Genomic DNA, 16,510 nt, shown 5'->3' with positions numbered 1-16,510 from the left:
GGAAGGGGAGAGGGTGTTAAAAGTTTTCAGTTTAATGTACGTAAAATGCTGTGTTTGAATGCACTGTAGTTAAAATGCTGTAAAGGGAGGCTTACCTTGGACAAAAGGTTCCACTATGGGAAAAGCGTCGGAGAAGGCTGGTATTTCTCCATTTCTGGAAACGTGAGCTGCAGAACTCTCACAGGAGGAAACTGGAACTTGAGAAGCCTTGGGGGTGCTTTTTGGAGATGACTGGTGGTAGTAGCCTTAGCAGGAGCGGTTACAGAGCAGCTCTGCAATGATACACAAGCTTAGGAACTTCCTCTGAGGCCAGAGAGAGAGAAAAGTTTATGCATAAAGGACCGAACCCCATTGCTCTTTTGCAATGTGTTGTTACATTTATCAATTCTTGTTCTGCAGTAAAGCTTTGAGACTCATTCCTGTGGTGGGGAGAATTCCTTTCTACACATGGGCCAAAGAAAGGATTCCTAAGAAGCTAATAATCCTATTTGAGTGTGCTTCTGTGTATTTGAACATCGCATAATGGGAAGTCAGGTAAGCACATTCCTTATGTGAATGTGGGGGGGGGGGCGAGGAGAGAGACCATCTCCCACGCTCTACCTAATAGCTAACACCTCCACTAGTAGAGAAATAAAACCACCACTAATCCAATCTCCCATTTCCTCTGATACGAAAGTCATCGCCTCCGCGACTTATCCCCGCCCTCCCTGCACGTGACTTCCAGTCAAGGGGCTGCAACTTTCTGCTTTCGTTTCCTGGCGGTCCTCCTTTGGCAGCTGGGGATGCAAAGTTCAGCTCCTGTAAGTTGTGTGTCTGTGTACGAGGAGAAACGTTTGGGACAAGAGCCTGCCGCGTTGTCCTCCGCCTTCCCCATCGCGCCCTGTTTCCAACCCTACCAAGCAAATCCGCTTCGGGGAACTCTTGGTGGTGGTTTGCTTTTTTAAAAAAGCGAAACTAAAAGTGGTTTCCTCTCGCAGGAGGACGGTGGGTTCCTCCGGCTTTTTCCTGGTCGATCTCGGGAAATATCTTCAAAATTTGAGAGGTTCCAAGTGCATTTCCCTGTTTTAATTTTACTCGTCTTAACTTTTTTTTGGGGGGGGAGGGGTCGCTTTCTGCGCTTGAAAGCAACGCAGCTGATCCACAACCCTGGCTGGTGAGGTGGAATCCAAATACAGCAACTGACTTCTCCCTTCCCGAGCTTTGCAGTAGACTAGAAAAGAGGGAGAGGGGGGGATCCCCAGACTGGAACCCCCAATCCTGGAGTGCCGCCTCTGCTGCTGAGGGGGGGGGGGCAGGAAAAGCGTGCAAGCGTGGAAAGGTCCTGTAATGAGTAAGAATTATTACCTTGAAACATTTGTTTCCCGCGGGAATGACAGACGGTATTCTCAATTTCTACAGTTGGGAAGGTTTTGCAGTAACTATAAAATTATTTTTTTTGCTACACATAGTACTGTTGTTGTTTTTACGGTAATCTCGGTTTGCTTACAAGAGTGGCTTAGGAAATCCTGCCAGATGGGCGGGGTATAAATGTTGTTGTTGTTATTTTTTGATCATCATTATTAACCATGTAAAGGAAGGTGTTATTGCTGCAGGAAAACAAAATAGAGAGAACGACTTGCCTTCCAAAATCACCTACCTAAAGGTTTCAGGGTTGGTAGTGACAATATAGTCATAGAATTAAAAGTTTATGCAATTCGGACAAAAACAAGAAAAGTGACTTGATGATGATGATAATAATTTATTATTTATATGCCGCCCATCTGACTGGGTGGTCCCAGCCACTCTGGGCAGCTCCCAACAAAAAATTGTAAAAGCACAATACAATATTGCATTCTAAAAACTACCCTTCAGATGATGATGATATATTGCCTCCTATATTAGAGGGGTTCACTCAAGCATCTCGTATGTTAAATTCATATGTGAGGGGAGTTTGGGGGTTTTTTATGTTGCCCTACCCACACCAGCCATGCCATCACCACACTCCTACTGCTGGCCACACCTTTATTAGCCATGTGAAGGGCCCGTTTACACAGAACAGTATTTATTTGAAAGCTTTAAGCCGCATTGTAAATCATTTATGCAGAATAAGCTCTCTCACACACATATCTGCACAATTTATTCGGGTTGCTGAATTGGTATTATTCAGGGAGCAGAATTTCTGTTACCTTGTTCAGTATTTGGATTTTCTTCATGTACGGCGCATTCCCAATGAAAGTCTTGCTTTGGCAGATACGGTATATATTTTGGTAAAGGCGGCTCCTCTGAAACACTTTCCAACCTGCAACTGCCTAGCTCTTTCGCCATCCAATTAGCTGTATGGCTGGAATTCACCTCAGGCTCAACTGAGTGGATCACTAATTCCCATGGGTGTACAAAATAAAAATATGCATGATTCTCCCCTCACATGGAGGAGTCCTCTGTGGCTACATCAGTAATCCAATTTAAATTAAAAAAATCATTGATTTTTAGCCACCCTGTCTAATAGCTATGTAAGTACATGTACATTTACAGTCTGCAAATCTCATATTGACCCAGGTTGCATGTGAAGCAGCTAGCTAGATTGATTGTTGCAAGTTAGCCATCTTGCAAGCTAAGGAGTCTCTAAGCTCCAGCACTCCCAGCCTAAGGAGGCCTGTTTATTCCTTTTGTTGGTCTTTCACAGGGAGCTGAAGGCCTTCTCCTGTAGATGAGCCTTCAGCGATTTGTCTTCAGTCATGCTGATTTCTTATTGGTTGATTTTTTAAAAAAACAACAAAAAATAAATGCATACCAGTGCAGATTAATCACAACTCTGTTGGTAGGAAGGGAAACTGGTTGCTAACTGCTAACGGCGCCTGTTTTTATTTATTAACTTTTTCATATCTGTTTTTGTATTTTTTAATATCGTTATTGTTAGTGAAAGGTGGAACTTATATTGGATTAATAAATAAATAAACACAACATAGCTCTGTGGTATGGGAACATAAACAAATGTGACTGGTAAAAAATATCAGGTGCTTTGACTGGATTGCTATTAAATATTCCGATAGGATGTGCCTTGTTAAAATAAACTTCATGTTCCAGTGGATTTAACATGTCAGACCTGTTCAAATGACAATTGCACTATGAATATGCACTGATGATGCCATCATCCTTGCTATTTAAAAAGTTCTATTTTCAGATGTAGTCTCTCCTCATATTCTTTACATTTATTCTAAAACAAATGTTTGCTTAAGTGTCATGTAGCAGTGGAAGGTGTTTTGAAAAAGGCTGGACAGAGCTTTGGAAATTATTCTGAATGTCCTTAACCGTTACTTACAAGGCAACAGACAGATTACCTCATGATCTTTTCCTGTCTAGGTTTTAATGATTCATATTGAATGAAAATCTATTAATGAATATAGAGAAGGTCTTTTCTCAGCAGATTTGTGTCACTAATCTGTGTTGTGTCTCATGTGGATAAGAGCTTTTCAGTATGAATTCAGTACTTAAGATATCTTGAATTAGGGCTACTATAAGAAAAATGTCCACTGAAGGTTATTTTGTCAGAAAAGTGCATAACGAAGTAAAAATTGTGTCAGGGAAAAGGTAGTTTTTTTATGTTCTTTTTTAGATGACCAGGGTGCTGCTGGGTTCTGTTCTGGGCCCATTGTTTCTCAGCACCTTTATAAATGACTTGGATGAATGGTATTGAGGGGATGCTTATCAAATTTGCAGATGACATCAAACTTGGAGGGTTTGCCATTACTGTTGAAGACAAAATCAGGTTTGAATATAACCTTAACAGATTGGAGAACTGAGCTCGAACTAACAAAATGAATTTCAATTGTGACTAATGTAAGGTTCTGCACTTAGGCCAGAATAATCAGCTGCACAGATATAAAATGGAGGACACCTGGATTTCCAGTAATACATGTGGAAAGGATCTAGGAGTCTTAGTATACCACAAGCTTAACATCAGTATGATGCAGCAGCAAAAAAAAAGTGAATGGGATGCCCAATGTATGTCAAGGAAGTAAGAACATACACTAATGAATTGTCTAGGATTGCTTCTTCAGAAGCAAACTTCAATATTTATTTAACTTCTGGCATTCACAGGAATCCCTTTATTGAGTAGTCTTCTAGTTAAAAGGTTAAGGTTTGCCCCACCCTTTTTCATAATATGTATTTCTAACTGCGTTTGTAGAATATGGAGGAAAGTGAGATTACAGGAGCACTTGTAAATGAGACGGAGAATGTTAAAGAACGAGATAAATTAAAGGTAAGTTCTTGAAGTGCCAATGCAGTTCCATTTAAATAGCTTAAAGCTTGCAGCCCAGATATTTACAGAGTGTATAATTGTGTATTTGTACCATTTCACAGAGTATGGAGAATGGTGAGCCTCCAGGCGCACTTGGGAATGAAACAAAGCACCTTGGAGAACAGGAAAAAGACAAAGTAAGTTCTGTCGCTGGTAATTGTGCAGTTCCATTAAATAAATATTATAGTTTTAATTTGTAGGTGTCTCCCACTGGATGGAAGTGAGAATTAAACCGGACTTATTGCTTTAATGGATGGATAGATTTGGTTCTGATTAACTTTTGTTTTGTAGACTACTGAGGAAGGCCAAGTTGAAGACCAGCATGTCACAGAGGCGGAAAGGGAACGGCAAGAATGGGAGGTAAATCTCTGTAGGTTTTTGTGCCATTCAAAGATGGCAGCATGAACCTAATGCATAGGCTATGTGGAACCCTTTTCCAGCCCTTGGGTTGGGTTTCATTTCCATGTGAAGAGCCAGGGGCTGCATGTCACTGGTGGGAGGAGCCGTAAGCAAAAATGGGCAAGACCTGGGGCAAAAATGGGCGGAACAATAGGTGTGACTCTTGCCTTTGTAGACCAGGCTACATTCCAGCCCCACAGAAGCCAGAGGGTTCTATTCACCTCCATTCTTCTTCTAGGCAAGCAAAGAGTCATTACAATACTATAATAATATATTCCAGCCAGGCAAAAGCATTCAAGGAGGGTGAAGAGCAGAGCCCTATGACAGGTATGGCCCATGGCCAAAGGCTGGATAGAGAGCCCTGGAGGACGAGGGACCCAGCCCCCCAGACCTGAGGTTCCCCACCTTTGCTGCCTGCGACAAGCAGCCACATTTGTTTAGAAAGCCTTCTGCTGAAACCGTCTTGACTTCTCTTGCATTGCAAAGGAGAAGGTTGCCAAAGCTGAAAAGGAAAAGGCCGAAGCGCTTCTTTCGAAACTTGCTGCTGATGAGAAGAGGTCCCGCTGCCAAGAGGAGTTCACAAAGCTAAAGGATCAGGAAAACGAGGCACTGAGGGAAAGAATGATGGTGCAGGAGAAGCATCAGGTAATATAGATTTGTATTAGTTAGCTGCGTTTTTGCATCCCTATCCTGAGGTGGTGGGACGCAGGTGGCGCTGTGGGTTAAAGCCTCAGCGCCTAGGGCTTGCCGATCGAAAGGTCGGCGGTTCGAATCCCTGCGGCGGGGTGCGCTCCCGCTGCTCGGTCCCAGCGCCTGCCAACCTAGCAGTTCGAAAGCACCTCCGGGTGCAAGTAGATAAATAGGGACCGCTTACCAGCGGGAAGGTAAACGGCGTTTCCGTGTGCGGCTCTGGCTCGCCAGAGCAGCGATGTCACGCTGGCCACGTGACCCGGAAGTGTCTCCGGACAGCGCTGGCCCCTGGCCTCTTAAGTGAGATGGGCGCACAACCCCAGAGTCTGTCAAGACTGGCCCGTACGGGCAGGGGTACCTTTACCTTTACCTTTTACCTGAGGTGGTGGTGTTATTGTTATGCAGGACCTGTGTCAAAATGTTGCAGTGGGGAGTGCTTCCTGCTGTGGATTAAAGCAGGTCAGCAGCAAATATTACAAATTCAAAATATAGCAGAGTGAAAGATAGAGGCGGCTGCTCACATCGTCATTTTGGCCCCTTCCCATCAAGTAACGAGAGAGCCTATTTGTACTGCCATTATTTTAAGCAAATAGCAAAATAGTCGATATGGGGAGCCTCAATCCTGCAGCTTTCTGTGGCTTGAAAGCCCAGCATTTGGGGGCTGGTTCTGGCTAGTTTGCAGTGAAGGAAAGTTACTCTGCACATGCTTAGGAGTACAGTGGTACTTTGGGTTACAGATGCTTCAGGTTACAGACTCCGCTAACCCAGAAATAGTACCTCGGGTTAAGAACTTTGCTTCAGGATGAGAACAGAAATTGTGCTCCGGCGGTGTGGCAGCAGCAGGAGGCCCCATTAGCTAAAGTGGTACCTCAGGTTAAAAACAGTTTCAGGTTAAGAACGGACCTCCAGAACGAATTAAGTTCTTAATCTTGTAGCCTTTTTCCCTTCTGAGCGTTGCCCCAGGGTGAGATGATAGAGGAGTCAATGAACACCAGGATGAGGTTTCACAGAGAAAGAGTTTATTCAACTCTGCGCAGAGGCAGCCAGCGGAATCACTTCCAAAGGCTGGCAGGCCTTACAGCATGTTGGCAAGCCATTTTTATACCCTTCTCATCACCCCATACATCGTCATCCCTTTCCTTATCCAGCCATAATGCACAATTCAACTCATTCGCCCTGTTAGCCCTTGTTCATTGGTCCCTGACCCCACCCTCTCTGAACATACGCACTTGCCTAGCTTGCCTAGCAAATTCTATATAATCTGTTTAAGGCAGGCACCGCCCATACATGCTTCCGCCCAGGCCATTTTCCTTATCTTCTCTTTGCATGTTCCAAGGAGTGCCCCTGACCTTTATTTCACATTCTTGTGTTCTTCAATCTGAGGTACCACTGTACTCAACTTCGTAAAACTCTTGTTCATGTCCCAAGAGAGGTATTTAAACAGATTTGAGAGCTAATCAAGATCTAGATTAAAAAGAAAACGAAAAGAAAAAGATTTGGGAGTAACATTTTCACTCTCATTAAGATCTGAGTGTTCGTTGTGCGCTGGAATACTTTTTGATTGAGACACAAACTATCTTTAACAAGGACAGAACAACTAAATACAGCAAAAATCAAGCAACAGGGATATTACGACCCATTCAAACATTATGGCCACCATGTGGACATTGCTGGAAGTCCTTCCACATGGGTTCTGTAGAGCAGCAACAGAAACAATTGTAATATCTGACTATGACATTTAAAAGGCCTCTATAGTGTTAATTTAGGAAACCAAGCACTACAGAGGCTGGCTGTTCCAAAGTTTAAATATAATCAAGGTTTGTCTGTTTGGGCTAGAGCAGTCTTCTCTGGGACTTCCGGGTTAGCGCGATCTGGTTAATGGCGGATTCCCTCCGAGCTCCGGAGGGAATCGGCTCCGCTGGAGAAGGGTTCTACCGCGACGGCGACGTGGGGACCCTCAGAAACCGCAGGCGCTGAAGCCTGCGGACTTGGTGACTCGGTGGGCACCTAAAGCGCCCCCCTGACCCACGAAGAGCCTTTTTAAAGGCTGCGGAGAGGGTACGGGGAGCGGCGTGGTGCTGTGAGTGGACCGCTACTGCAGTGGAGCGAAGCCGCGAGCCATGGCCGGAGACCGCTGACTTTCTTCCCTGAAATTCGGACTTTAATTAATCCGTGAGTAGAATGGAATTTGGACTTTAAAATTTCTACCCTTGAATTCGGTACGATCGGGGGATGTGCTAAAGGGAAGTCCGCACCCCCCTGCTTACAGAAGATTTAAAGCAAGGATCGGAGAACTAAGGTGGAGAGTTTTTTCTTTTTGGTGTTTTTTAAAAGATAATATTTTCATGAATTTGACAGAAGAAGATTTGTGCTGGAGAGTAAGAGTGGAATTTTAGAAGCTTTTGTTTAAACCCCCTCCAGACCCGGGAGTGTCCTGTATGTGAGCTGGAGAAAAAGGAACAAGGAGTTTGACAGCTGTCAAAGGAGCTGTCAAACGGGCAGTGAAAGTTAAAAATCTTATTATTTAACACCTTTCTGGACTAAATTTGTTATATTTGAATTAAAGTGGTTGGGAACAAAGTAGTGAAATAACAAAGTAACGGACTGTTGGGAAAAGACTATTAAGTAACCAGAATCCCCCTAGGGGAAACATTGAAACACTACAATGGCTGCAGATGGAAAACTACAGGCAGAGATAGAAAGAATGTTTTTTCTCGTGGGAAAGTTGCAGGAGCAGACTACGGCTATGAGTAAACAACTTATAACCTTGAACTCTAAAATAAGTGACTCTGCTGAATGCACAATGGACTTGACCGGGAAAAAATCTGCAGCTGAATTAGAAGAGATAACTTCGGAACAGGAGGAGAGGGAACAAGGGCCAGTACAGATGGAGAGTACCAACCAGAAGCCTACATTGTCAGAACACAAAGAAGAAGACCTTTGGATTACAAATTTGCGAAAGATGCGAAAGAGGAGGGAGGAAGCCCCTGGAACACTTGGAATATTTGAATTTAAAAGAAATAAGAAATATGATTGGGGCTTCCTCTTTGAGTATGGATTAGCTGACCTTTCGCAGCAGCTGGTACCAAGTACTTTGGATGGAAGAAAATCTGATGAGACTGAGCTAGAACTCCTTCGAGACCCGAGGACCAACAAAGAGGGCTACCAACAAAATCGGCAGAGAGAGACTGACAGAGATTTAAAGGCCTCAGATGTGAGGAATCCAGGCTAAAAACTGTTTTTGTGGACATGGGGACATTTGGGAAGGGACAGAAACCGGGGCGGGGGGAAAAAAAGAATTTTTAAAAGATATGTTTATGACCTTTGTGTTTGATTATTATGACCTATTTTTAAGATAAAAGGGAAATTCGTGGAAGGAATTCGAGTCGACCTTAGAAAAGGATTTAATATTTATAAGAAAACTGGATAAGTAAAATTTGGCCAAGTAATAAGAATTAAGTATTTCTTTAAATATATATATATAATAATAATAATATGTAAAGGATGAGAGATATGAACTTGCTGAGCTAATTTAATTGAATTAGGATGTATGAAGGGGGGGTGGGGGGAGGTCAAGAACTGGGGTTAGGAAAGTAAGGATATGAAACTTTATATGTGTTGTCTTTGTCTGTGTGTGTGTGTCTGTGTTTATAAAATGTGAAAATTCAATAAAAATTTTATATAAAAAAAAAGAGCAGTCTTCTCTGTCTTGGTACAATCCAGATGTGGTTGGCTACAATTCTTATCAGCCCCATCCAGCACAATGAATGGTCAGAGGTTATGAGGCTTGTAGTTCAAAACATCTGGAAGGCACCAGATAGGGGAGGCTGCGTTCGGACCTATTCTTGGGGGTGGACAAGAGTCTAGGAAATTAAATCAAGGGAAACTTTTATAGTAAATACTAAGCAATATTTTGCTTACTCTAACTGCTTGGTTGTTGTTGGCATTCAGTAAAACGATTACCTTTGAAAAACCATTTCTACCTCCCAGCATCAGCTACCTCCCATTGACAGATATTTAAATCTTCTCTCACATTCTGCAGGAAGAACTTTCCTTAATAAATTCAAAGAATACTGAGCTGAAAAGGGAAATTCAGATCCTTAAAGCTAGGCTTGCAGAAGAGAAAGCCAAATGTGGAGAGCTTGCACAGAGATATCGGGTAATACTTATATTTCATTGTTTAACCTCCAAAGGGACGTAGTTGTATTCAGGACTGTGGGTGAGATGTTGCTGGAACTGGGCTGCTTAAGGCATAAGGGACAATATTTTAAACTATTCCGATTTCAAATTTTCCTGCTTCCTTGGGCAGGCTTTGCAACTCCTCCTTGTATTTCTGAATTTGTAGTTTACTACAAGTTAACACCCTCATTACTCCCCCCCTTGCAACTTCGTTAGGAGCAATTACTACTTATGCACTTAAAATTGCCTAACTTTTTAGCAGTGCATTGTATGAGTGTGGCCAGTGAGCAAAAGAGCCCAGCTATATCAGACCAAAGGGTTATCTAGTCCAGCATCCTTTTTGCAAAGTGACCAAGCAGATACCTATTGGAAGCCCGCAAGCTGAACAAGACTGGCCACTGGCCAAAGGTTCCCGGTCCTGTTAGAAACTTTAGGAACAAGCAGGCACTATGGGGCCTACATGCCAGTGAAACCTTTCATCCAATAAGTATAGCATTTTGGGTTTTGCTGTGTTTTTATGAACAATGTCATAAATGGTTTTTATCTTGCCATCTTCTCTTTGGTTTCTAAAATACCAGCTCAAAAACGACATACCTGAGATGAAGATGAAGTTTATGCGGCTGGAGAATATCAAGGATGAGAGCATGTATATGAACATAACCTGCCTTTTTCACATAGCGACAAAAATCCCATTCAGGCTAAGCCAAGGAGAAGCTCTCATCACGTTTGAAGAGGAATGTGGTAGGAAATGTGCATTCATATATATGAATGCTAAATTTTTGGGGGGTTAAGCAAGCACTTTCATTCTTCTGGCAGGAAAAGCTTAGGACTAATTAATATGTTACCAGTCTGCTACTTATTTCTTCCTTTATGTCAGCCAAGTCCGGGCCAAGACATTGAGCAAACTGACCACATGACCCAGCTGTGAAGATATAACAGTAACCGACAATTGGATGCCCCAAATCTGCCACCTTAGGCAGCTGCTTCACTCTTCTTTATAGGGCCAGCAGGATATTCATAGTGTAATGGCTAAGCTTTATGTCAGAACCAGATAAAAAAGCATTGACCTATAAAGTGGTCTGTAAAATTAATTAAAATCGGTACAGTCAAACCTCAGTTCCCAGATGCCTCTGTTTTGGAAAGTTTTGGCTCCCAAACACCAAATACATGGAAGTAAGTGTTCCGGTTTTCAAATGTTTTTCGGAAGCTCCTGCAGCCAGTCAGAAGCCACGCCTTGGTTGTCAAACGGGAATCTGGAACGGATTACATTCACCTTTTGACATCATGGCATCTCAGCTAGGGACCAACAGGAGGAGTCAATAATTATTTAATAATTGTTTAAATGATATATTTTGCAGAGGGGGGTGGGTGGGGCAGAAAATCTCCTTAGGAGTTGGATATGACCCATAGCCAGCCCTGCCTTTCACACAAACTTCTGTGGCATAGTGCAAGCTAATTCCTCGCAATTTTTGATTTCTTGACTCCCGTGAGCTTTTAAAACCAAATGTATATATGGCCAATTTTTATGTATGAATTTGTTCCTTAGTTTTATACTTGGTCATGGAAAGCTATTGACATGTTATCCTTCAGTTGCCCAGGGACTGATCCAAAAACACTGCCATAATGTGAACTTTGAAAGTAAGATGATAGCTATGAAAGCTTTGCCTGTTATCCTGGAGAGGGGAGTAACATTTGAGGTAAGTCAGTGACCGTGGTTTTTAAGTGTTATTTAACCGTGGTTTTTAAGTGTTGGTGAGTTGAACTCTGAAACAAAAGTTTTGTTGGTGGTTGCAATTCTATACAGAGTTACTAAGGGGTAAATCTTTTTGAACGTGGACTTTCAGAAATATGAAGGCCTGAGGAAAACAGGAATATGAGAAATGTCTGTCCCCCCCCCTTTCTGTTTTTTAAAGGGGAATTGTAAAATGTGTTTTTTTAAAAAAATCCCAGTGAATTTTCATTTTTTTCCTCTCTGCACATTTCTCAGGACTTGCTTTTGAGTAAATTTTCCACAGAATCAGGTTGTATCATATACATTGCAGACCTGTATATGACTGCTCAGAAGTAATCACAATTGAGTTCAATGTTACTTACTCACACAGAAGCAAATATAGGATTACAGCCCAAATCTTTTAACATATTTTTTTGCATAGTAATACTCTAGTGAAGCAAAATATTGGACCTATTTACTTACAGCCTTCTCAGCTCGATTTGTGAGAAATGTATTTAACGCCTGATAGTCACAGTGATGTTTGGTAACAAGTATAAGTTCTGCAACCTTCTGCCACTCATAATGTAGCTGATAGGGAGTATGTTCTTGCCAATGAAACCCATGCTATGGTCATGATATGTTTTGGCCTTTTTGCTGCTATAAATGAACATGGCTACAGTTCTGGATTTTATTTCACACCTGTAATTTTGGATTGTTTTGCAGCTCCATGCTAAAATCTCTCGAAAGCAGATTAATGTTTCTAACATCCCATACCTAAACATCCCTCCGGAATGGATGAGAGATAAGTTGGAACTGAATTTGTACAAAGCTAAACTGGGAGAAGTGCAGAATGTGACCTATGACCAGCAGTCCCAGATGGCCCTCGTTACATTTGGCCAGCCAATAGGTGATTTCTGAAGCATTGTGCAAGTTAACTTTACAAAATCTGATCCCCTTTTAAGTGCATTGCTTTTACTTCGACATTGTTCAGTTGACTGCAGATTTGAGCATCATTTGATTGTTGCAAAACTGATCTAAGATGAATTGACACCAAGTACTATCTCCTGTCTCCCCCCACTGGTAGACTTATAACACAGTCTATTGCAGGATTACTTAGAAGTAGCCCTGTTTAGTTCAACTGATATTCCCTACCACATTCATATAGAATTGCAGCCTTAAGAATAAAAAGGATATCTAGCAATGTTACCTGAAATGCATTCAGTTCCAAACCACATTCTTCTGCACTGGTGAATGTTTTTTATTCATCCTAGAAAAGAAAAAGCAGATGTGCATTCCATTTTACATCTTTCTTATTCAGTAGTGCAGTTGTACACATTTTTAACCTCTGCCCTAGCAGTAACCATTTAAAAAATGATGCTTGGTTTTTATATCACTGTAAACAAGGGGGTGTTTATACCCCAGATGTGCTAGAAACTGTTAGAAATGAATAATAAAAAGATATATGTTCACTCAGAGGTAAGTCTTCGTGTGTTTATAGAGTGCTGTTTGAATTGTTGTGTCTTTCTTGGGCACATTTCCTAGCAGGGTGGCCAAATAATATATGGAGATATGTGCTCCTTCATCTTTAATAATGGTGTAGAAGCAGGAATGTCAGCAGTTATTGCTTGTCCCTGAATATCTTCATGATATTCGTTATTCTACACAACTGTTAGTGTAGCATCACTCTCTGGCTACCCTTGTTCCTTCTGATTTCAGGCTGCAGTCGTATTCACACTGAACCTAAGATGAAGTCCCATTGAATTTAGGGGCCTACTTTTGAGTTGACATGACTAAGAGTTCACTGATGGTGCCTCATAATGTGACATTTAATCATTGTGTTTACCTTACAGTCTTAGTATGCTCAATCCCCAGGTAAATATACATAGGGTTACAATATTTGTCATCAATAAAGTTTGCCCAATTAAAGTACATATTAAAATATTAATTTGCAAGTTTGGGATTTTATTCTGTATGAAAACAATAGGGTTTTCTCCCCCTCCCCCTGAAGTTCAGTACTTGGGATAAGCTGTATTTCTTCATTACATTTCTACTGTTTTTCTCTCCTAGCTGCTAACAACATTGTGAGATATGGAAAATGCCCTTTCCGTACAGGTGAAAGGTCTCATTTTGTCCTGGTTTCTCCTATCATAGAGAAGACTCTGAATAGATTTCAGGTAAATGGATCATACCCGTGGGGCTGATTGCATTTAGTAAATGAACGGAGACTTGCAAGCATTGCAAGTATCGTGCCACGATCCCAGTCTTTACTGGCAAGTAAGTCCTACTCAGTTCAGTGGCACTTACTTCCAGGTAACTGTGATTTGTAATTATAATCATAATAGTTAAAGCCTACTTGTCTCACTTTCCAGAGAATCCTTTTCTTCACAGAACTTAACACAAAGAGGCTGTGGTGTCAAGTAATGGGGAGTGAGAATTAAGAGCTTAGAAGCGTTCTGAGAAACAAAGCATAGGTTTGAGACCCTTGGATTTTAGCAACGTTGCTACACCATGTTTGAGATCCTCAACATCACGTGTGCGAATAGAAGGAAGTACATATGACACGCCATCCAGAACCTAAAAGGCACTTTCATGATTCTTGGGCTGGCACATTTTTTTTCTCTTCTGCTTTTAGTGATTTCACCGAGGCCCCACTTGATTTTTCCTAACAGAATTAGGTTGCCATTTTTAACAAGTAGCCAAAATGTGTAAGTACATTTTATTCTGGCTACTTAGCAACCCTACAGGACAACAATTGGTTTACCTTTAAAATTAGACACAGGCATTACTTGCAGCACTCAAAAAAGACAAAAGAATTTTTTATTATTTTTTGCATCAATGGGTACTTGCCTCCCAGTCCAATAGCATCAGAAGAATGATTTTTGTCTGGACCAAAGCAGGTGGAGGGGGGAGGGTTAAACCTACTAAATAAACACTCCCACAGAGGCACTACTTACATTTTAAAACAAATGAAAGGATGCTTAGAGCAAAGAGCATCTAAAGTGACTATCTTGGCTCTTAGGGACTAAAGCCTAAAGGTTTTGCCTGCATAAGTGGGATTAAATGGGACTTACTTCTGAGCAGACATGGTTAGGATTGTAGCCAAAAGTACAGGTTTATAGTTTGTTTTAAAACATCAAAAAAAGGGAAGGAACACATGACCTGCTAATACCAGTATTTTCACTCCACCAATTTATATATTCCTTAAATAAATTTGTAGTGACAAGATGTGGTGTGTTTTTCTTTTGTCAGATATATTCAGGGATTTCCAGGAGAACCATACTGCTAACAGGAATCAAGGCAGAAGAGGATGATGATGATGAAAGTGTGCAAGATATGATTGCGATCCACTTTCAGAAACCTAGAAATGGTGGTGGTGAAGTGGAAAATGTCAAATTCGTTTCACAAGGAGCCAAAGTCGCTTACTTTGAGAATGATGCAGAGAACGTTATATGACAGAGGATGAAGTCGAACTCGACTTTCCATTCTGTGAAGGGCTTCATAGAACAATAAACATGCTCTGTATTTTATTTTATTTTATTACACTGGATGGTGTGCCTGCTTTTTTTCTAAATCAAAAGTCATTTTTCACAGATAGGAAGGTTCTCCTCTGATCCAGCAAAAGTAATGACAAACAGTGCAATCCTATCTATGCATGTTTACTTAGAAGTAACTCTCACTGTTTTAAATGGGGTTTACTCTGAAATAAGTGTGCATTGGTTTGCTGCCTATGATCATCAGACTGTAAAGAAGACATCACTAGGCAAGCACTGATTGATCTTAGCGCCACAATAGGAAACAAGCCCCAACAGAGATGATGGCTGATATAAGATGACCACGAGTCCTTTACAATCTCAGGAAATTCATTATATACTAAGTCTTTAGAGTCGAAGGTTCATTGCAGATAGCTAATATTGGATCCTAGATTGCTGTTATGGTCAATACAATATAAGTGCTCATAATAAATTGGTGTGTTTCGAATAGATGTCTAGTGTTTTCTTTCTTCCTAGAATCTAATTAATGAACTTGGGACTGGATTAAATTATTTATTTCTCTCTCTCTCTGTGTATGCACATATGATATATGTGATATGATAAGGTGTGTGTCAAATACATTACCTGTAATAGGATACATGTAGAAAGCAGAAGCCAATTAAATTACAAATCATTGTCAGAATAACTTTCATTAGCAAAGGAGAATCCAAACAGCCAAAGTCTGAGTAAAGCCCAACTGAGGTATAAAATTATAAAGGAATAAGTCAACCTGGCCGCCACTGCCTTCCAATGTTTTTAGCCAATCCAAATTTTGATTGATGCGTGAGTTCCTTGGGCCCCAGACTATAGGAACTCCTGGGGTCCTAAAGAACTGTTTCTCTCTCCCCTTTAGTGCACTTTTTCTGCTTCCTTCATTTTTCTAGTCCTTGAAATCCCTTCCTTTCATCTTACCAACCAATACACATCTTTCCTCTGGTAGTTTTTGCCTGAGAGAAGGTACTTCCTACAAGTTATGTTCTGCAAATGCTACTATACGATAAAGGTTATCATCCACACTTTTGCTTGAGCCGTGTTTTGATCGCATTGTGTGCTGAATAATTCCCTGGGGTCTGAGAGCATTTCCTGTCTTTCTGGGGCTGTTCCTTGCTGCTGATGTCTATTTTGTTAACATTTAAAATCTCCAAGGAGCTTGAGGTGATGTCAATAGTTCTCCCCCTGCCCATTTTACCTTTTCAACAACCCTGTGAGGTAGGTTAGGCTGAGTTTGTGCGTGAGGGAAACTGGTTTGATAGACTCAGTCCTGGGACTTCTTGTGGAGAACGAAGGAGTTTTGGATGCAGGGGGTCCACTACACACACACCCATCCTGTGTCTGCTGGAATAAGGAGCTTCTTGTGGGCATACTGGGGTCTTCTACCATGAGGAGACCCTTCTGTCAAATCTAGCCCTGCCCCAGCCAGCAGACCTACAGATTAGAATTGCGCTCTCAAAACATTGCTCCAATTCATCTCTTAATACTTAATGTTTAATACCTCTTGCTTAACATTCCCACAGTTGTTATTCCTATTCCAGTTTTGCATTAAAAAAAGTATTTCCAGAGGAACAAACCTTTGAAGCTTTTATTAAATAACATTTGAAGTGGAGCGCACAGGGAATTAAGGGACGCGGGTGGCACTGTGGGTTAAACCACAGAGACTAGGGCTTGCCGATCAGAAGGTTGGCGGTTTGAATCCCCACGACGGGGTGAGCTTCCGTTGCTCAG

The 16,510-nt window shown here is 41.5% G+C and overlaps 1 protein-coding gene and 1 long non-coding RNA gene across 6 annotated transcripts; one reads left to right on the top strand and one right to left on the bottom strand.

Annotated features, from left to right (window-relative positions):
- Positions 1–94: 94 nt before the first annotated feature.
- Positions 95–2,353, bottom strand: LOC307226655. Its single transcript, XR_013843537.1, has 2 exons — positions 2,166–2,353; positions 95–272 (listed from the first exon to the last, which is right to left on the bottom strand). It is a non-coding gene; the product is annotated as an uncharacterized lncRNA (long non-coding RNA).
- Positions 729–15,236, top strand: NMI (N-myc and STAT interactor). Of its 5 annotated transcripts, none has more exons than XM_079994404.1 (11): positions 729–800; positions 4,166–4,240; positions 4,342–4,416; positions 4,571–4,639; positions 5,165–5,323; positions 9,411–9,527; positions 10,126–10,288; positions 11,138–11,244; positions 11,982–12,165; positions 13,326–13,432; positions 14,508–15,236. In XM_079994404.1, the coding sequence occupies exons 1-11, from the start codon at positions 783–785 to the stop codon at positions 14,709–14,711; spliced, it is 1,278 nt and encodes a 425-aa protein (XP_079850530.1). In that variant the 5' UTR covers positions 729–782; the 3' UTR covers positions 14,712–15,236. The 5 variants fall into 5 exon arrangements, with proteins under 5 accessions (XP_079850530.1, XP_079850533.1, XP_079850532.1 ...); XM_079994406.1 differs by lacking the exon at positions 729–800 and adding an exon at positions 1,319–1,330; XM_079994403.1 differs by lacking the exon at positions 729–800 and adding an exon at positions 2,525–2,797.
- The last annotated feature ends 1,274 nt before the right edge of the window (positions 15,237–16,510 follow it).

This window comes from Podarcis cretensis (genome assembly GCF_951804945.1).
Source record: "Podarcis cretensis genome assembly, chromosome: 1".
NCBI classification, from domain to species: Eukaryota; Metazoa; Chordata; class Lepidosauria; order Squamata; family Lacertidae; genus Podarcis; species Podarcis cretensis.
This window is presented reverse-complemented; position numbering and strand designations above follow the sequence as displayed.

Excerpts from the sequence above, each read along its gene's own strand:
- NMI (XM_079994403.1), top strand. The coding sequence starts at position 2,687 with ATGAGCCTTCAGCGATTTGTCTTCAGTCATGCTGATTTCTTATTGGTT. Across the intron at positions 2,798-4,165 it reads GATTAATCACAACTCTGTTG|AATATGGAGGAAAGTGAGAT; the intron begins GTAGGAAGGGAA and ends CTGCGTTTGTAG. Across the intron at positions 9,528-10,125 it reads AGCTTGCACAGAGATATCGG|CTCAAAAACGACATACCTGA; the intron begins GTAATACTTATA and ends CTAAAATACCAG.